The sequence below is a fragment of the Ovis canadensis genome, chromosome 8 (genome assembly GCF_042477335.2).
Source record: "Ovis canadensis isolate MfBH-ARS-UI-01 breed Bighorn chromosome 8, ARS-UI_OviCan_v2, whole genome shotgun sequence".
Taxonomy (NCBI): domain Eukaryota; kingdom Metazoa; phylum Chordata; class Mammalia; order Artiodactyla; family Bovidae; genus Ovis; species Ovis canadensis.
In genome coordinates, this window is record NC_091252.1 from 91,039,900 (window position 1) to 91,061,412 (window position 21,513).

Sequence of the window (21,513 nt, forward strand, 5' to 3'; positions counted from 1 at the left end):
TCTTTTAGGACCAACTTAGAAAGGGACAAATGACCGAATACTGTGATCAGATGGCTAAACGGTAGAAAATATTTTTCTAGGAGTGTCGGGTGTGGCAGGAATGTACTTGTCATCTTTTTAATGCATCACTTATTCATCTGTTATTTTTAGCATTAGCCTTCATCTCCTTTCCCTCCCACTTTCTAGAGTGGACCATAGCCTTTCTGAGCTCATTAAATAAACATAGATACATTAGCCATAAAGAGGAAATTTTTGCATTGTGTTTGTGTCAGTGCTTAATAATGGGAGTTTTCCTCAATCTTTTATTAATAATTTTTTAAAAATGAAAGGTAAAACTTCCTTTGCATTCATATTAATTTTGGGTTTTGTGCTAAGAAATGAAAGCTCAAGCTACATAGCAGTTGAGTTTTAATTTTCATGTCCAGATGAAATTTAAAAACGTCTAGGCACAATAGAATGTAGAAAGAAGGGGGAAACTGTCTTGGTTTAAGGGAACTGATTTGGGGCATTTTCAATTTTGATCGTATTAGGAAAAAAATCTCTAGAAATTCCCTGATAAATGTAAGATTGGTATTAGTGTTTTCATAATGATGAAACTTTCTGAGGTAGCATGTATGATAGATACAAAACTGTCTTCTGTTTCTTTCATTTAAAAAGAATGTATCTTTATCTCATCGTTTGAGGGATAAAGGGATAAAGAACATGTTTTCCTTTTAGTTAATGTTACTTTAAATTTGGACCAAACTTGAATATCAAGGCTGGTAGGAAATTGAGAGGCAAGATGTTTGCCCAAATGAGAGAGCAGATAGTCTTACAGCTTCTGTGTAGAACACCTGAGGATTTGTGGGGAGAAACATAGTTGATGATTAGATGAAAATTTAAATGAAAGTTGCACAGTAATTACTAGACAGTGCACACCACCAGCCTTATGAGCAGGAAGACCTGGGCTCAGGGGCTGTGTTCTAAGTGCTCTATGGAAGCCTGTTCCCACGTGCTGTTCCCATTAGGATCAGCTTTAGGCCTTGGCCAGCCTGGAAGGGCAGCTTATTGTGTGACCCTGGTCAAGTCACCTCCTTCCTGAGCCTCAGTGTCCTCTGCTGAGGAATGCCTGTGTCCACTGGCATTCCCGGTATTACAAGATCTGTATTAGCTCATGGGTCTGGTGTTTGCACTTCTCTCTTCTCTCCAATTAACCCAAGCACTTGAATCCATGTCCTCACCAGACTTTTACCTGCATATTCTCCCATGTCCTTCTCTACAACTGCGGTGAGCCTATGGAAAGAAAAATCACTGTTACTTCTCCAGGCTCAGATCCTCATTTAACCTCTCTGATTCTGTCCATAAAGAACCATGACCTTTAAAACAAGATAAATATTGTCCTTACTCATGCACTAGATGTGTGACTAATGATGGCTTACTCTGCCACAGAGCACTTCGGGAATGAAGGTCGTGTTAGTCAGGGTTTTCCAGAGAAACAGGACCAATACGATGTGCAAAAAATACATTCATAAAGAGAGTCATTATAAGGAATTGGCTCCTGTGAGTACAGAGATGGGCAGGTCCCAAGATCTGCAGTGAGTCAGCCAGCTGCAGACCTAGGAGAGTGGACAGGGTGGTTCGCATCTGAAGCCGGGCAGGCCTGAGACCCAGGATGAGCCAGTGTTTCAGTTCTAGTCATCAAAAGCCAGGAAAGGAGCTGGCACCCCAGTTTGGAGGCCCATCACAGAAGAGGGATTCTGCCTTGCTTGGGGAGGGTCAGACCTTTTGTTCTAGCCAGGCCTTCAACTGATTGGACGAGGCCCACCCACATGAGGGAGGGCAGTCTGCTTTACTCAGTCTATCCACTTAAGTGTTAAACTCATCCCTGAACTCTCTCAGAGAAAAACTAAGATTAGTGCTTGACCACACATCTGGGCACCTTGTGGCCCAGTCAAGTTGATGCATAGAATTAACCATTACTACCAAGTTTAGGTTAAAAATGCTCTCTATAACATGCAGTGTTGATTGAGATACTAGTTCTCTTGAAACATAGTCACATATATTAACGAAATTCTTGATCTTTGTAGGATCTGCTTCGGGCTCTTGGAGTCTCCCAGCCCCTTCTTTCTTTCAACAAACCTAAGCATCAGAATCCATATTCCTCCTGTGAACTTACCTGCATTTTGTCCCAGGGTTTTGAGCAGAGAAGTCTGAGTGTGCTAAAGATTACAAAATGTTTCTGACAGAATTTGGAGATTCCCTGTGTATTGTTTAGGACAGAGCTGTCTTTTCTTGCCAGTGATGCTTTGATGTGTGGTTATTTAAATACATTCAGTGATGCTTTTTAAAAAAAGCTTTGTAAACTGCAGAAGTCAGTGATAATATGAGATTGTCATCTTCCCTGATCTATAGTGTTTGACCTGGACCTGGGTTTTATTTTATTTGCTATTTTGTCTTTTTGTTCCTCTGTGGATGCTATGGGCTTCTGTATTGTCTGGTACCCAATAACTCACTGGTTTATTTTCCTTTCATATCTCCACTCTCTCTAGAACCCCTAAGAAGTATCTCATCAGCTGTTTCACATGGAGTTATAAATGAGAGATAGGCTTGAATACATTACCCAACCTAGTATCTGCATGTTATTAAAAGACAAAAGAATGTGTCTACAATTGCAGATTTTCAGGTATTAGCTTGTAAAGATATTTGTGAGAACTGGGGGTGTAGTTTTTGCTGGGTATTATAGTTTTCAGTCGGTGTAGTTTGTGGTTACATAATAGCCATCCATTACTGCTGGAATCTAGAATTCTCTAATATGGTAAGACTACAGAGAGATTTGCTGTTCAATTTGATCTGCCATGTTAGTCTGAAACAGTGGTCCTCACTCAGGCTGGGTACCAGAATTGCTAGAGATGCTTTTAAATTAAATGTCTGCTTTTCTGGGCCTCATACCTAATGAGTAGGCTCATCAAGTAAAAACCTGGGCATTTTTGGTTTTAAAAGCCATTAGGTCATACTGGTATTGATTCAAGGCTGATGTCAGTGGGCTATTACATCACTAGCAAGGTCATACAGTGTTGTCAGTGAAGTTAGATTAGAGATTGAGATTTTCCAGTGCACTCTGGGAGATTCTGTTGTTTTGCTGACAAACAAGGATAAATCAACAAATTACTTGTTTAGATCTTGTAGCCATAATATTTTTTTCCTGTATAAAGCTGTGCAGTGATCTTCCTAAGAAATGGATACAGAGAACTTCAGTTCAGTCGCTCAGTTGTGTCCAACTCTTTGCGACCCCGTGAATTGCAGCACACCAGGCCTCCCTGTCCATCACCAACTCCCGGAGTTCACTCAAACTCATGTCCATCGAGTCCGTGATGCCATCCACCCATCTCATCCTCTGTCGTCCCCTTTTCCTCCTGCCCCCAACCCCTCCCAGTGTCAGAGTCTTTTCCAATGAGTCAACTCTTCGCATGAGGTGGCCAAAGTATTGGAGTTTCAGCTTTAGCATCATTCCGTCCAAAGAACACCCAGGACTGATCTCGTTTAGAATGAACTGGTTGGATATCCTTGCAGTCCAGGGGACTCTCCAATACCACAGTTCAAAAGCATCAATTCTCCGGTGCTCAGCTTTCTTCACAGTCCAACTCTCACATCCATACATGACCACTGGAAAAACCATAGCCTTGACTAGATGGACCTTTGTTGGCAAAGTAACGTCTCTGCTTCTGAATATGCTGTCTAGGTTGGTTGTAACTTTCCTTGCAAGGAGTAAGCGTCTTTTAGACGGACCCTAAAGAGCACCCAGAATTTGTTCTGCCTTTTCTCTGGAGATGGAGGCAAACAGTGTTCCTTTTCAGAGATCCTTCAAAATACCATTTATTCAGGGTCAGGGATTGACCTGGAAAGTGTACTGTGAAAGGTTAGGATCTGTTTGGGTGCAGAGCTTGGCAAAACTGGAAATGCAGTTGCTGCAAATGAAATGACACAGCTCTCATAGGAAATCGTTGTTAAGGCTTCACTACAGACCTTCCCTTGAATTTCGAGATTCCTCTGAACACTCTTTGAAGCCCAACTTCTTATTCTGTTCTGAATCTCTGTGTTGGCAACTTCCTAGAGCCTTTCTTTGCCTATTCATTTATGTTTAAGTGAAGGTAATGCTTACATATAACATACTTTGACATCCTTGGAACAAGGGAGAGTGGCCCCCCAGAGTTTGCATTTCTTTATCAATTTATGAATTCAGTTTTGAAGAATACATGAAAGTTTTATATTGTAAATAATTATATGTGTCTTTAAACATTTTTTAAAATTTATTTTTGGCTGTGCTGAGTTGTCACTGATGCACGGGTTTGTTTGTTTGCTTTTCCCTCTCTAGTTGTGGAGAGCAAGGGCAACTCTCTAGTTGGGATACATGAGCTTCTCATTGTGGTGACTTCTCTTGTTGCACAGCATAGATTGCAAGGTGTGCGGGCTTTAGTAGTCATTCCCAGGCTCAACAGTTGTGGCACATGGGTTTTTGCTGCTCCGAGGCATGTGGGATCTTTCTGGATCAGGGATTGAACCTGTGTCTCCTGAACTGGCAGGCAAATTCTTTACCACTGAGCCGCCAGGGAAGCCCTGTGTGTTAGTCACTCAGTCATGTCTGACTCTTTGCAACCCCATGGACTGTAGCCCACCAGGCTCCTCTGTCCATGGAGATTTTCCAGGCAAGAATACTGGAGTGGGTTCCCATTCCCTCCTCCAGGAGATCTTCATGACCCAGGGGTTGAACCCAAGTCTCCCGCATTGCAGGCAGTCTCTTTACCAACTGAGCCACCCGGGGAAGACCTTGGCCCAGTTATATGCCACTATATATCTCTATATACTGCAACTTCTTTATCCATTCCTCTGTTGATGGACATTTAAGTTGCTTCTATGTCTTGGCTATTGTGAACAGTGCTGCACTGAATATTAGGGTGCATGTATCTTTTGGAACTGTGCTTTCCTTGGGAAGAAAATACAAAAAAGAGATGATGTATGCATATATGTGGGTGATTCACTTTGCTGTACAGCAGAATCTAACACAACATGAAGCAACTACGGAGTGAAGTGTTAATCACTCACTTGTGTCTGACTCTGCGACCCTACGGACTGTAGCTCGCCAGGCTCCTCTGTCCCTGGGATTCTCCAGACAAGAATACGGGAGTGGGTTGCCACTTCCTCCTCCAGGGAAGCCCTATAAGTGTCTTAATAAAGACGTATAAATGGTGATTCTTCCCCAGTATACTTAAAGTAGGAGTAAAAGCTCTGTTTGTCCTTATGCCTGAAGTTCATCTGCTCTTTCTTGTTTCACGAGTCATTCTGAGAATGTACAGAAATGTGCAATCACTGCCTCCATTGATCCCGCATCTCTTTGTGTGCAATTCAGTTAATCTGGTTTAAGATCAGAGACTGTGAATGTAAACGTAGCAAAGTAAAGTAACTGACTTACAGTTGGCCATCCTGCCTTAAGCCAGCATGGTTTTCAGCGCTGGAGTTCTCCAAAGGTCATGCCATGGCACCATATTGGGACCACTGGTTTGGTTTTGTCTTTGGCTATCCTGATGTAGAACAGTGCTGCCTGATCCCATTGGTTTTGGTGGGAGGGCTTGAGATGGGGCAAGCAGGGAAGGCTCATTTGAGCCATGCAACACCATCTAAATGATTTTTTCCTTAAAGTTTGTGAAAGGAGTCACATTTTCAATTAGACCTGTGAAAACACCTCATTTTTATTTAAATTAATCCTATTCTTGCTTAAACAGATCCAGCAGTGGGAGCAGAACCTGGAGAAGTTTCACATGGATCTGTTCAGGATGCGCTGCTATCTGGCCAGCCTGCAGGGCGGGGAGTTGCCGAACCCCAAGAGCCTCCTTGCTGCCGCCAGCCGCCCCTCCAAGCTGGCCCTGGGCCGGCTGGGCATCTTGTCAGTTTCCTCTTTCCACGCTCTGGTAAGTTTCCAAGGAAAGGCGGTTCAGCAGCATGCAGGGAGCACTGTGGAAGCTCACCTTTCTCCAGCTGGTTGACACTCGGCTCTGCTGCGACTTAACCCAGTAACTGACCAGGGCCACCCAGGGACCCGGTGCTGGGGGAGGGAGGGTTGGCATCCTGCTGTTGAGTGTCAGCTTCTCTGCTGCTCGTTCTTGGAATCCAGCTTCCCAGGTGGTGCAATGGGAAGAATCTGCCTGTAAAACAGGAGACACAGGAAATGTGGGTTCAATCCCTGGGTTGCGAAGATCCCTTGGAGAAGGAAATGGCAACCCACTCCAGTATTCTTGCCTGGGAAATCCCGTGGACAGACGACCCAGGGCTAAAGTCCATGGGGTAACAAAGAGTCAGACATGACTGAGCATGCAAGCAAGTACCCAGCTACTAAGTACTCCCATCTGCATCTGCCCTTCTGTCTGTTCCACCTTGTACAGTCAGGAAGGTGGAATCCCTGAGGAGTAGGGACAGTGGTGTGAAGAATCGAAGGGCTGATTGAAGGTGCTTAGATCTGTTCTGCCGAGAGTTCCACTGGGTTTTCTGAGATCGTTTCTGCGTGGGTGGCTTCCGTGGATAGCATTGGCTCAGTCTGGGGTCTGAAGGTGGTTCTGCAAACCCTACTGCCCACCCTGGAGAGATGTGACTGTGGGAGCTAGACTTACATTATCTAGATAAGAGATCTCTGGTGAATGTGCCTCTGTTATGTTAGACTTGGAGTAACTCTGGGGACTGGTCAGAACACCTGGCTGCTCAGATGGTAGAAAAGCTGCCTGGAGCGAGGGAGACCTGGGTTGGATCTCTGGGTCAGGAAGATCCCCTGGAGGAGGAAATGGCAACCCACTCCAGTATTCTTGCCTAGACAATTCCATGGCCAGAGGAACCTGGCGGGCTACAGTCCATGGGGTAGCCCATGGACTACCCATGGTGGGCTACCCATGGTAGCCCATGGTAGCTGCAAAGAGCAGCTGAGCAACTAACATTTATAGCAAGCAGGGCTTATTCCTGTTAGGACATAACGCACTTTATGATGTTTCTAAACTGTGTTTTAAATCAGGTATGTTCTAGAGATGACTCTGCCCTTCGGAAAAGAACTCTCTCACTGACTCAGCGGGGAAGACACAAGAAGGGGTTGTTTTCTTCATTAAAAGGCCTGGACACACTTGCTAGAAAAGGGAAGGAGAAAAGACCGTCTATAACTCAGGTGAGTTGCTCGGCATGGGAGGGACAGTAGACCAAGCGGGAAATCCATGATATGCTGTGAATCATAAATGTTCACCAGCCTTCAGAATGAGATCAAAGTTGCTTCAAAGGGATGCAGTCTCCGCATTAACTTTTTTTCCCCAAAAGAAAACACTCAAGTTGCTCACTCTCTTTTTGGCACTCCCAAAGAGGTATTCACACCTTACATCTGCAGCACATGGGAACGCAAAGGTAAGACTCATCAGAAAAGCATCTGCAATCGTCATTGCCTTTCGGAGTAATTGTCATAGATTTTCTGTTATAACCAACATGTAAGGTTAATAATAGAATAACAGCAGCTGAATTCTGTTGATAGTGCCAGACCCTTTGCTAATTTCATCTGTATGACACGAAGTAGGCATTGTGTCATCACTTATTACAGATGAGAAGCCAGAGACAGGGAGAGGTGAAGTCACTTCCTTTCCTTGTTCCTGAGGCAGCTGAGAGTCAAGGCTGAGTCTTGGTCTACCTGGATCCTACAACACTGGACCATTGTTGCTACCTGTTATCCTAGAAAGAGGATGAGTGGCTATTTAAACATGCCAAGTAAAAATAGCCTGAGCACGTATTGTTGAAAGGTGGCCCATGGATAGTGAATTGTTTTTGGAACGTTTTGATTACTCATGTCTGAAATATTTCCTAATGCTGCTAATACAGTATGTGATGATAATGTTTTATGTTGCTGAGTGGTATGTTTTAGGATTATTATTTTTTGTAAGACTATTGGAAAGATAAATGATCACAAAATGAGCTGGTCATTTAAGTGAATGGGGAAAATGGGATGAAGTCCAAGGAAGTTCTTGTTTTTATTTCTGACAGATAGCTGTTATTCTGAATATGCTGGCAGAGAAGGTCACATTTTGTGAACTTTATTTTCTAATTTTATATGGATATACACATTTAACTTATGAAACAGGTGAATAGCAGGGAGAGAATCAGCTTCTGTGACCTATCTATAACCCTAAAGCAATAAAGGCGGAAGTAGTAGGAAGTGGATTGGTTAATTGAAAGATAGCAAAAATACATGCAACCCTTTACTAGGGCACTGTTTTTGTATGCTCACAATCAGCAATGATATGTTGAAAATTTGTGATTCTGTTTGTACTTCAATTGTGAAATTAATCGTTTGTTGGTTATAAATGAAAACATTTCTTCATTATAGATTATGGTTAACTATACACCATTGGCTAATGCTGGGCTCATCTTTTTGAATTCAGCTTCTGTGAAGTTTAAATAATGTCTTTGAGGCAAATTCTCATTAAAATCAAGATAGCAAATTCTATATAATTAAATGACAACAATAAATATCTTGGTAATTTGCTTATAAAACGTTGACATTTAGCTAATATGATATAAGCTTAATATGGTCTTTACTCCATCATATATGGTAAATGTCCTTAATGTAAAATTTTATGAGAAGCAAAAGCCTTTGTGTGAACATTTTTGTTTTAAAAAGATATGAAGCTAATGGTAGTGTTGGTATTTATATAACTCCAGGATGTCTGGCTCTAGGTGAGTGATCATACCATCGTGGTTATTTGGGTCAGTAAGACTTTTTGTACAGGTTTTCTGTGTAATTCTTGCCATCTCTGCTTAATATCTGTTTCTATTAGGTCCATACCATTTCTGACCTTTATTGTGCCCATCTTTGCGTGAAATGTTCCCTTGGCATCTATAATTTTCTTGAAGAAATATCTAGTCTTTCCCATTCTGTTGTTTTCCTGTATTTCTTTGCATTGTTCACTTAACCTATTAAAACAATTTATTGTAATTGGAGGATAATTACTATATTGTGATGGTTTTTGCCATACGTTGATATGAATCAGCCATGGGTGCAAATGTGTCCCCTGCCCTGAATCTGCTCCCACCTGCCTCCGCACCTCATCCCTCTGGGTTGTCCCAGAGCACAGGCTTTGAGTGCCCTGCTTCATGCACTGAGCTTGCACTGGTCATCTGTTTTATATATGGTAATGTACATGTTTCAGAGTTAGTCTCTCAAATCTTTCTTATCTCTCCTTGCTGTTCTTTGGAACTCTGCATTCAGATGGGTATATCTTTCCTTTTCACTTCTCTTCTTTTCAAAGCTATTTGTAAGGCCTCCTCAGACAATCATTCTATGATTTTGCATTTCTTCTTCTTGGGGATGGTTTTGATCACTGCCTCCTGTGCAGTGTTAGGAAATGTACAATGTAAAGTCAAGTGGGCCTCAGGAAGCATTACTACAAACAAAGCTAGTGGAGGTAATGGAATTACAGCTGAGTTATTTCAAATCCTAAAAGATGATGCTGTTAAGAGCTGTGCTCAATATGCCAGCAAATTTGGAAATTCAGCAATGGCCACAGGACTGGAAAAGAACAGTTTTCATTCCAATTCCAAAGAAGGGCAATGCCAAAGAATGTTCAAACTACCACAACAATTGCATTATTTCACATGCTAGAAAGGTCATGCTTAAAATTCTCCAAGCCAGGCTTCAGTAGTACACGAACCGAGAACTTCCAGACATAAAAACTGGATTTAGAAAAGGCAGAGGAACCAGAGATCAAATTGCCAACATCTGTGGGATCATAGGAAAAGCAAGGGAATTTCAGGAGAACATCTACTTCTGCTTCATTGACTGCGCTAAAGCCTTTGACTATGTGGATCACAACAGACTCTGGAAAACTCTTTAAAGAGATGGGAATACCAGACCACCTTACCTGCCTCTTGAGAAACCTGTATGTAGGTCAAGAAGCAACAGTTAGAACTGGACATGGAACAATGAACTGGTTCCAAATTGGGAAAGGAGTATGTCAAGACTATATTGTCACCCTGCTTATTTAACTTAAATGCAGAGTACATTATGTGAAATGCAAAACTGGATGAAGCACAAGCTGGAAACAAGATTGCTGGGAGAAATATCAATAACCTGAGACATCCCCGTGACACCATCCTTACGGCAGAAAGTAAAGAGGAACTAAAGAGCCTCTTGAAGGTGAAAGAGGAGAGTGAAAAAACTGGCTTAAAACTCAACATTCAAATACTTAAATCATGGCAACTGGCCCTATCACTGCATGGCAAATAGATGAGGAAACAGTGGAAACGACGACGGACTTTATTTTTTGGGCTCCAAAATCACTGCATATGGTGACTGCAGCCATGAAATTAAAAGACACTTGCTCCTTGGAAGAAAAGCTCTGACAAAGCTACACAACATATTAAAAAGCTGACAACGGTTTGTATAGTCAAAGCTATGGTTTTTCTAGTAGTCACATATGGATGTGAGAGTGGGACAATAAAGGAGGCCAAGCACTGAAGAATTGATGTTTTTGAACTGTGGTTTTGGAGAAGACTCTTGAGAGTCCCTTGGACTGCAAGGAGATCAAACCAGTCAATCCTAAAGGAAACCAATCCTGCATAATCATTGGGAGTACTGATGCTGAAGCTGAAGTTTCAATACTTGGCCACCATGCAAAGAGCTGACTCATTGGAAAAGACCCTGATGCTGGGAAAGATTGAGGGCAGGAGGAGAAGGGGACGACAGAGGATGAGACGGTTGGATGACATCACTGACTCAATGGACATGAATTTGAGCAAGCTCTGGGAATTGGCAGATAGTGATGGACAAGAGCCTGGCGTGCTGCAGTTTATTGCAAAGAGTTGGGCATGAACTGAGCGACTGAAGAATGAATTTATATAACATTCTAAATGCAGTGAATATTGTGTGTGCTAATTTGCTTCAGTTGTGTCCTACTATTTGCAACCCTATGGACTGTAGCCTGTTAGGCTCCTCTGTCTATAGGACTCTCCAGGTAAGAATACTAGAGTGGGTTGCCATGCCCCTCTCCAGGGAATCTTTCTGACCCAGGGATCAAAGTGAGCCTCGTATGTCTCCTGCCTTGGCAGACATGTTCTTTCCCACTAGTACTGCCTGGGCTGAGGGTTGATGTACTAGGTACCAGTTCAGTTCAGTTTAGTCGCTCAGTCGTGTCCAACTGTTTGCAACCCCATGAGTCGAAGCACGCCAGGCCTCCCTGTCCATCACCAACTCCCGGAGTTCACTCAAACTCACGTCCATCGAGTCAGTGATGCCATCCAGCCATCTCATCCTCTGTCGTCCCCTTCTCCTCCTGCCCCCAATCCTGCCCAGCATCTGAGTCTTTTCCAATGAGTCAACTCTTCGCATGAGGTGCCCAAACTACTGGAGTTTCAGCCTTAGGATCATTCCTTCCAGGACTGATCTCCTTTAGAATGGACTGGTTGGATCTCCTTGCAGTCAAGGGACTCTCAAGAGTCTTCTCCAACACCACAGTTCAAAAGCATCAATTCTTCGGTGCTCAGCTTTCTTCACAGTCCAACTCTCACATCCATACATGACCAGTGGAAAAACCATAGCCTTGACTAGACGGACCTTTGTTGGCAAAGTAAGTGAAGTGAAGTGAATTCGCTCAATCGTGTCTGACTCTTTGCGACCCCATGGACTGTAGCCCACCAGGCTCCTCCTTCCATGGGATTCTCCAGGCAAGAGTACTAGAGTGGGTTGCCATTTCCTTCTCCAGGGGATCTTCCCGACCCAGGGATCAAACCTGGGTCTCCTGCATTCCAGGCAGACGCTTTAACCTCTGAGCCACCAGGGAAAAGTAATGTCTCTGCTTTTCAATATGCTCTCTAGGTTGGTCATAACTTTTCTTCCACGGAGTAAGTGTCTTTTAATTTCATGGCTGCAGTCACCATCTGCAGTGATTTTGGAGCCCAAAAATATAAAGTCTGACACTGTTTCCACTGTTTCTCCATCTATTTCCCATGAAGTTATGGGGCCAGATGCCGTGATCTTCGTTTTCTGAATGTTGAGCTTTAAGCCAACATTTTCGCTCTCCTCTTTCAGTTTCATCAAGAGGCTTTTTAGCTCCTCTTCACTTTCTGCCATAAGGGTGGTGTCATCTGCATATCTGAGGTGATTGAGATATCTCCTGGCAATCTTGATTCCAGCTTGTGCTTCTTCCAGCTCAGCGTTTCTCATGATGTACTCTGCATATAAGTTAAATAAGCAGAGTGACAATATACAGCCTTGACGTACTCCTTTTCCTATTTGGAACTAGTCTGTTGTTCCATGTCCAGTTCTAACTGTTGCTTCCTGACCTGCATATAGGTTTCTCAAGAGGCAGTCTGGTGGTCTGGTATTCCCATCTCTTTCAGAATTTTCCACAGTTTATTGTGATCTATACAGTCAAAGGCTTTGGCATAGTCAATAAAGCAGAAATAGATGTTTTTCTGGAACTTTCTTCCTTTTACCATGATCCAGCGGATGTTGGCAATTTGATCTCTAGTTCCTCTGCCTTTTCTAAAACCAGCTTCAACATCTGGAAGTTCACTGTTCACATATTGCTGAAGCCTGGCTTGGAGAATTTTGAGCATTACTTTACTAGCGTGTGAGATGAGTGCAATTGTGCAGTAGTTTGAGCATTCTTTGGCATTGCCTTTCTTTGGGATTGGAATGAAAACTGACCTTTTCCAGTCCTGTGGCCACTGCTGAGCTTTCGAAATTTGCTGGCATAATGAGTGCAGCACTTTCACAGAATCATGTTTCAGGATTTGAAATAGCTCAACTATAATTCCATTACCTCCCCTAGCTTTGTTCATAGTGATGCTTTCTAAGGCCCACCTGACTTCACATTCCAGGATGTCTGGCTCTATGTGAATGATCACACCATCGTGATTATCTTGGTTGTGAAGATTTTTTTTTATACAGTTCTTCTGTGTATTCTTGCCACCTCTTCTTAATATCTTCTGCTTCTGTTAGGTCCATACCGTTTCTGTCCTTTATCGAGCCCATCTTTGCATGAAATGTTCCCTTGGTATCTCTAATTTTCTTGAAGAGCTTTCTAGTCTTTCCCATTCTGTTCTTTTCCTCTATTTCTTTGCATTGATCTCTGAGGGCTTTCTTATCTCTCCCTGCTAGTCTTTGGAACTCTGCATTCAGATGCTTATATCTTTCCTTTTCTCCTTTGCTTTTCACTTCTCTTCTTTTCACAGTTATTTGTAAGGCCTCCCCAGACAGCCATTTTGCTTTTTTGCATTTCTTTTCCATGGGGATGGTCTTGATCCCAGTCTCCTGTACCATGTCACGAACCTCATTCCATAGTTCATCAGGCACTCTATGTATCATATCTAGTCCCTTAAATCTATTTCTCACTTCCACTGTATAATCATAATTATCATAATCATTTGATTTAGGTCATACCTGAATGGTCTAGTGTTTTTCCCTACTTTCTTTTTTTAAAATTTTTATTTTTACTTTATTTTACTTTACAATACTGTATTGGTTTTGCCATACATGAATCCGCCATGGGTGTACATGAGTTCCCAATTCTGAACCCCCCTCCCACCTCCCACCCTGTATCATCTCTCTGGATCATCCCCGTGCACCAGCCCCAAGCATCCTGTATCCTGTATCGAACATAGACTGGCGATTCATTTCTTACATGAGAGTATACATGTTTCAATGCCATTCTCCCACATCATCCCACCCTCTCCCTCTCCCTCAGAGTCCAAAAGTCTGTTCTATACATCTGTGTCTCTTTTGCTGTCTCGCATACAGGGTTATCGTGACCATCTTTCTAAATTCCATATATATGTGTCAGTATACTGTGTTTGTGTTTTTCTTTCTGGCTTACTTCACTCTGTATAATCAGCTCCAGTTTCATCCATCTCATTAGAACTGATTCAAATGTATTCTTTTTAATGGCTGAGTAATACTCCATTGTGTATATGTACCACATCTTTCTTATCCATTCATCTGCTGATGAACATAGGTTGTTTCCATGTCCTGGCTATTATAAACAGTGCTGCAATGAACATTGGGGTACATGTATCTCTTTCAATTCTGGTTTCCTCGGTGTGTATGCCCAGCAGTGGGATTGCTGGGTCATATGGCAATTCTATTTGCAATTTTTTAATGAATCTCTACACCGTTCTCCACAGTGGCTGTACTAGTTTGCATTCCCACCAACAATGTAAGAGGTTTCCCTTTTCTCCACACCCTCTCCAGCATTTATTGCTTGTAGACTTTTGGATCGCAGCCGTTCTGACTGGTGTGAAATGGTACCTCATTGTGGTCTTGATTTGCATTTCTGTAATAATGAGTGATGTTGAGCATCTTTTCATGTGTTTGTTAGCCATCCGTATGTCTTCTTTGGAGAAATGTCTATTTAGTTCTTTGGCCCATTTTTTTTCATTGGGTCGTTTATTTTTCTGGAATTGAGCTGCATAAGTTGCTTGTATATTTTTGAGATTAGTTGTTTGTCAGTTGCTTCATTTGCTATTATTTTCTCCCATGGACAACGTGGAAGAAATGGACAAATTCTTAGAAAAGTACAACTTTCCAAAACTGAACCAGGAAGAAATAGAAAATCTTAACAGACCCATCACAAGCATGGAAATTGAAACCTACTTGCTTCAATTTAAGTCTGAATTTGATAATAAGGAGTTCATGATCTGAGCCACAGTCAGCTCCCAGTCTTGTTTTTGCTGACTGTATAGAGCTGCTCCATCTTTGGCTGCAAAGAATATAATCAATCTAATTTTGGTGTTGACCATGTGGTTGATGTCCATGTGTAGAGTCTTCTCTTGTGTTGTGGGAAGAGGGTGTTTGCTATGACCAGTGCATTTTCTTGGCAAAACTCTATTAGTCTTTGCCCTGCTTCATTCCGTATTCTAAGGCCAAATTTGCCTGTTACCCCATGTGTTTCTTGACTTCCTACTTTTGCATTCCAGTCCCCTATAATGAAAAGGACATCTTTTTTGGGTGTTAGTTCTAGAAGGTCTTGTAGGTCTTCATAGAACCATTCAACTTCAGCTTCAGTGTTACTGGTTGGGACATAGGCTTGGATTACTGTGATGTTGAATGGTTTCTCTTGGAAACGAACTGAGATCATTCTGTTGTTTTTGAGATTGCATCCAAGTACTGCATTTTGGACTCTTTTGTTGACCATGATGGCTACTCCATTTCTTCTAAGGGATTCCTGCCCACAGTAGTAGATATAATGGTCATCTGAGTTTAATTCACCCATTCCAGTCCATTTTATTTCGCTGATTCCCAGAATGTTGACGTTCACTCTTGCCATCTCCTGTTTGACCACTTCCAATTTGCCTTGGTTCACTGACCTAACATTCCAGGTTCCTATGCAATATTGCTCTTTATAGCATCGGACCTTGCTTCTATCACCAGTCACATCCACAGCTGGGTATTGTTTTTGCTTTGGCTCCATCCCTTCATTCTTTCTGGAGTTATTTCTCCACTGATCTCCAGTAGTATATTGGGTTGGGCACCTACCGACCTGGGGAGTTCTTCTTTCAGTATCCTATCATTTTGCCTTTTCATACTGTCCATGGGATTCTCAAGGCAAGAATACTGAAGCGGTTTGCCATTCCCTTCTCCAGTGGACCACATTCTGTCAGACCTCTCCACCATGACCCGCTTGTCTAGGGTGGCCCCACACGGCATATCTTAGTTTCATTGAGTTAGAGAAGGCTGTGGTCCATGTGATCAGATTGACTAGTTTTCTGTGATTATGGCTTCAGTGTGTCTGCCCTCTGATGCCCTCTCACAACACCTACCATCTTACTTGGGTTTCTCTTACCTTGGACGTGGGGTATCTCTTCATGGCTTCTCCAGCAAAGTGCAGCCACTGCTCCTTACATTGGACGAGGGGTATCTCCTCACCGCCACCCCTCCTGACCTTGAATGTGGAGTAGCTCCACGTTCTACTAGTACTAGGCATATAAATGTTTAAATGGCCTATTCTTTAATGTTTAGTATTCTACTATAAAATCTAGAAGATAAAAATTGGAAAAAGAAATTATTCCCAGTTCCTCTTCCCAGACACAACTACTTTTAATATTTAGCTTTATATCTTCCTAATATTTTTTCTATGCACATTTAAAAAATAGTGATAAACTTGATTTCGGTGGCTTTGCCAACTCTGATTTGTGCATCTTCAGAAATGTGTACTTCTTGCTAAAAGCAACATCAAGAAGATCTAGGATGACCTGAATAATATATGTCCTAGAAAAGTAAGATATGTAGCCATATGGGAAGGAAAAGAAAGCAACTTCAAGTTAAAACTTCAGATGTAGTAGAGTCGTAAATAGTACACATTGTGATAGGAAGAGCTTGTCAAATGTTATGGAACTTAAATTTTTAAATACTGAGAAAGTAACTGCCAAACGAATATTGCAGAGACACCTCATTAGTCTTTTTTTCTCCTGCTGTCTATCAGATATTCGATTCCAGTGGCAGCCATGGATTTTCCGGAACTCAGCTACCTCAAAGCTCCAATAACTCCAGTGAGGTAAGTGTGGTTGTAGATGGCAGCTGTCTTATTTTCCTGGGATGACAGAAATGCCAAGTTAAGTGGGGGCATGCTTAATCTTTACCTGAACCTATTGCAAATAATCTTTACCTGAATCTGTTGAAAATAAATTTGGAACTCAAATGGTGCTGAGTAGGTAAAAGGTGTTTTCAGAATGCCAGTTATCTTTGAAGGTATCTTAAACTCATTATAACTCCATCTTCAAAGTGATATCAGTCAGGTCAGTCACTCAGTCATGTCAACTCTTTCAACCCCATGGACTGCAACATGCCAGGTTTCCCTGTCCGTCACCATCTCCTGGAACCTACTCAAACTCATGTCCATTGAGTCAGTGATGGCCATCCAACCATCTCATCCTCTGTCATCCCCTTCTCCTCCCGCCTTCAGTCTTTCCCAGCATCAGGGTCTTTTCAGATAAGTCATTTCTTTGCATCAGGTGGCCAAACTATTGGTGTTTCAGCTTCAGCATTAGTCCTTCGAATGAATATAGCTAGACTGAAGTCAAAATAGCAACTTTCATTTATTTATCCCTATTTCTTGGGTAGTACTTACTGTCATTAGAGAGTTTAGTGGATCCAAACTTGCGTTTTACTCTCAGATTGTCAGGGGTCTTCACATACAGTGCTTCACGCTGTTAATCAGCAGCCTTTGGTGCCTTCAGTAGAGCTGAGCACAGAGGCTCCATCTAGTCCCCAGGACAGTTTCTGACTAAGCAAAGCCTCAGAACCATTGCTGGAAGGAATTCTGGGGTGGGTGAAGGTGGTCTGAGTGAGCTCATGCTTCTTCTTTGTGTCTTTTTCAAATCCACACCTTCCAATTAAAGCTGTCTTTTGTGTTACTGTTTCTCTTATCTTCTTCCTCACTAAATCATTGTATCTTGGGGTTTTATGTCCAATAACCCTCTAAACTCTTTGTTGAGGTTCCAACCTGATTTTAAGGGCTTAGACACAATTTAATGTGCTTTTACAAAAGTAGGCAATATTACATAACAAATTAATTGGGGTGATTCAGTGAATTGGCGATAGTTTTAAAGATCTGAGGAATGGCAGAGTGTTTAGACCCTGTGATGGGTCTGGAGGGAGGTAAATGAGGAAATTTCTGGTGATCTTAAAATATACGCCATAGACAGCCCCCTCTTCTGCCTCCATGGGAAGTGGACCCAACTGTGGGTAGTGAGCAGGGGCTCAGTTCCATGGTTATTGTTGAACCACCCCTCATAGTTAAGCCCTGCCCAAGGTGTCCTGAGATGGGGTAGAGAACCTCTGCTCAAAACCCTGCCCTCACCTCCCATACTCACAGTGCAGGGGCTGCCAGAGGGCAGGTCAAGTGAGCTAGGGTGGCTCTTCCAGGAGGCCAGGTCACAGGCACTGCTCCTGGCTGGTCTCCTTTTGCCGCGTGTGTGCTAAGTCGCGTCAGTCATGTCTGACTTTTTGTGACCCTATGGACTGTAGCCCGCCAGGCTCCTCTGTCCATGGAATTCTCCAGGCAAGAATACTGGAGTGGGTTGCCATGCCCTCTTCTGGGGGATCGTCCTGACCCAGGGATCGAACCTGCAATCTCTTATGTCTCCTGCATTGGCAGATGGGTTCTTTTCCACTAGCGCCACCTGATTTGACTGAGTGGAACTCTGAGGAAGCCACATCCAAACCATCCTCTTTATAGATCATACCATCAAAATGGTAGATTTTTCATAGTAAATGATTTCCAGTCTCTGCCCTATTATTTCTGTATACACTCAGAGCTTTTTTTTTTTCAAAATCCGGATCAAATTACACAGTCTACGACAGATTTTACTTGATTAAAAAAATTGTTTGCAAGAAGTTGGACCTGACTTAGCGACTAAACAGCAACAGCAGAAAATTATATCATTGTTATTTATTTGCTTCTTATTATCTTTTACTGTTAGTCATCCCACCAAGTATACATGTCATATCTCCCAGACAAGTTTATAACTAGGACCCTTGATTATGTGTTGGGCTTCCCTGGTGGCTCAGCTGGTAAAGAATCCACCTGCAATGTGGGAGACCTGGGTTTGATTCCTGAGTTGGGAAGATCCCCTGGAGAAGGGAAAGGCTACCTACTCCAGTATTCCGTCCTGGAGAATTGCAAAGAGTCGGACACAACTGAGCTGCTTTCACTTTCACTTTTGATTATGTGTATATTCTTAACCTATGACTCACTGCTAAGGATATAGTATTGCTTAATAAATTTGTTTATTACTTGTCTGTATTAGATGTAGCCCTTTAATGGTTGAGAAGAACTGTTTGATCTGCAATAAAAGCCACATGGTTTTAAGGTCATATATCTTTCAGCATTGTGATAATTTAAATTTCCTACTTTGAGAGTTTAGAAATTGTATTATCAAAACACTTTCTATTAACAGAACTTACATTGAACACTGAAAATAAATTTTGCTAGTCATTAATGATCAGAATTAAGCTTATTGCTTATTTAAATTGGGTTCAAATGACCAAATCATCTTCTTGTGATTTAATTAACAAGCCCCATTGGTGCTATAACCAGGGAGAGGAAAGTATTATTGCATTTGCTATTATTTTTTTTAAAGCATATATATTTAAACATTTATCCCTATTTGTTTTAACTAAACATTGCTTCTGGATAGCAACAGTGAAGAAATTCCTTTGACATGGAGGGCTATTTTAATGGCGTGTCCATCATTTCTGTCCTGTAGTACTCAGATAACTAGGTTTAAATTGAGTAGCAGAGAGAATGAAGGGTATTTGATTTTTTTTTATGTCTCTGGGACTTAAGATTCTGCCTGTAGCTGGTTGAATAATTAATATTTCATTCCACTCATTTTTTTTTGTTTTTCTGCTAATCTTTCTTGGAGAATATTTATAACTTGCACAAACCATCTATTTGTAAATGGTGTGTTATGTCCATAAGCATAACACAGAAAGGCAGTCATTCCTGAGTGCTGGGAGGGAGGAGGGGTCACGGGTATTTAAAAATATTCCATTCTAATCGGTGCATCGTGTAACAGTCCAACAGTGAGTCACCCTAATTTGAAATCTGTTAATGTTGGAATCCAGCCAGTCTTATTTGAGTGGTTTTTTTAAAGGACACTTTGGCCCGCCAAAAAAGTGAAAGCTTTTCATAGGGTACTTCTTGGTGAGTAATAATACGTCTCAGTCAGAGTTTGAAGGGATGTGTTTGTTATGGAGATAGTGACAACAAATCCCCCGCTGAGGCTCTGGAAGGGAGCTACCCCAGAAGCATCATTGCAGATACCCTGGCGCCCTGGGCCTTGGCTCTTGCCCCTGGAAAATTGGCTTGGGGTGTCCCAACTTTCTGTGGCAGCGAGTGAATGAAATATTGTCACACTAGTCCTTCGTTCCAAACTGGGGGGGAAAAATGCTAACTTTTGTTTTTAATGGAAACTATGAATGAAACCACTTACTCTTGACCATCACTCTGGTCTGTTTAAATAGAACATTTAGTCTGGAACCCTGCACAACAGTCGGACGCGCACAGATGGATGGTACATAGATAGGTCTTTGTTTCCCTTTCATATCAACTGATTTTGGGCATCCACCCAAGAAGGAAATGAACACCTCCTCCTCTGTGACATTTTGCTGCTGTTAAGACAGCCAAGAGCACGGAACGCCTTTTGTGTTCTTCCCTCATCTCACTTGCTAATAGACCTTCCTTTTATCAGCAACTGTGGTGTGGGCCCGTTTTGTGACGGCTGGATTGTGATTTTGCCACTCACTTCCCTTCAGAGATCCAAGTAGTAATTACGAGCCATTTGATCCAAAAGCATCTGCTGTGAGAGCTCACGGAGTTTCAATTTTCTCTCCTTGAGGCACACTGAGCAGAAGTAATTTGACATGTGCTTTCAAGGCCATTAATGTGATGGTAATAAGAAATGCTTCTGTAGAAGCTGCCCTACCTGGAGGGCGGAAGTGATTTGCACACCTTAACGGAAGTGGCCGTGGCTGCAGTTCAATGATGTTACCGTTTGGTGGATGGCCACTCAGCACCAGGACACATGGTGGTCTGGGCACCAGTAGTCACCACGGTTCCCTTGGGTTTTGGAGCAAGGGCTGATTCTCATGTGGTTTTTTACAGTGGCCACTGTTGAATTACGGTGGTCAAGCCTTTGTTCAGTCGTGTCTGACTCTTTGCAACCCCATGGACTGCAGCCTAGCCTGCCAGGCCTCTGTCACTGACCATCTCCCAAAGTTTGCCCAAGTTCATGTCCATTGCATCAGTGATGCTATCCAGCCTCATCCTCTATCGCCCCCTTCTCCTCCTGCCTTCAATATTTCACAGCATCAGGGACTTCTCCAGTGAGTCAGTTCTTCTCATCAGGTGCTCCAAAGTATTGGAGCTTCAGCTTCAGCATCAGTCCTTCCGATGAGTGTTCAGAGTTGATTTCCCTTAAGATTGACTGGTTTGATCTCCTTGCTGTCCAAGGGACTTTCAGGAGTCTTCTCCAGCACCACAGTTCGAAGGCATCAATTCTTTGGTGCTCCATCTTCTTTACCATCCAACTCTCACAACCATACATGACCACTGGGAAGTCCATAGCCTTGACCTTTTTCAGCAGAATAATGTCTCTGCTTATCAGCACAGTGTCGAGGTTTATCATAGCTTTCGTGTCTAGAAGCAGTCTTCTGATTTTAGGGCTGCAGTCACGGTGATCAAATCCACGGTGATTTGACTTGACTTGATTTACTGGTCAAGCCTGCTGCTGCTACTGCTAAGTCACTTCAGTCGTGTCCGACTCTCTGTGACCCCATAGATGGCAGCCCACCAGGCTTCCCCGTCTGTATGGCGTAATTCCATAATCCACACCGAACTTCAAAAGCGATCTTTTACATTGCTGATGGCCCTTTACAGTTTATGTAGTCCCTTCAAATGCCCTTTCTCATGCCAGTCTCCTGGTTTCTCTCTGGGACTGGTGTACTTCAGCCCCTTGTAAAGG

At 42.5% G+C, this 21,513-nt stretch overlaps 1 protein-coding gene and 1 non-coding gene across 2 annotated transcripts in view; one reads left to right on the top strand and one right to left on the bottom strand.

Annotated features, from left to right (window-relative positions):
* Positions 1-21,513, top strand: part of TIAM2 (TIAM Rac1 associated GEF 2) — a 241,298-nt gene that overhangs the window by 140,403 nt on the left and 79,382 nt on the right. The window contains exons 8-10 of the mRNA XM_069598772.1: positions 5,757-5,942; positions 7,031-7,177; positions 16,470-16,541. Of these exons, the coding sequence (XP_069454873.1) occupies positions 5,757-5,942; positions 7,031-7,177; positions 16,470-16,541 (405 nt within the window). The remainder of the gene's footprint in view (positions 1-5,756; positions 5,943-7,030; positions 7,178-16,469; positions 16,542-21,513) is intronic.
* Positions 11,757-11,828, bottom strand: TRNAS-GGA (transfer RNA serine (anticodon GGA)). The gene has a single exon. It is a non-coding gene; the product is annotated as a tRNA-Ser (tRNA).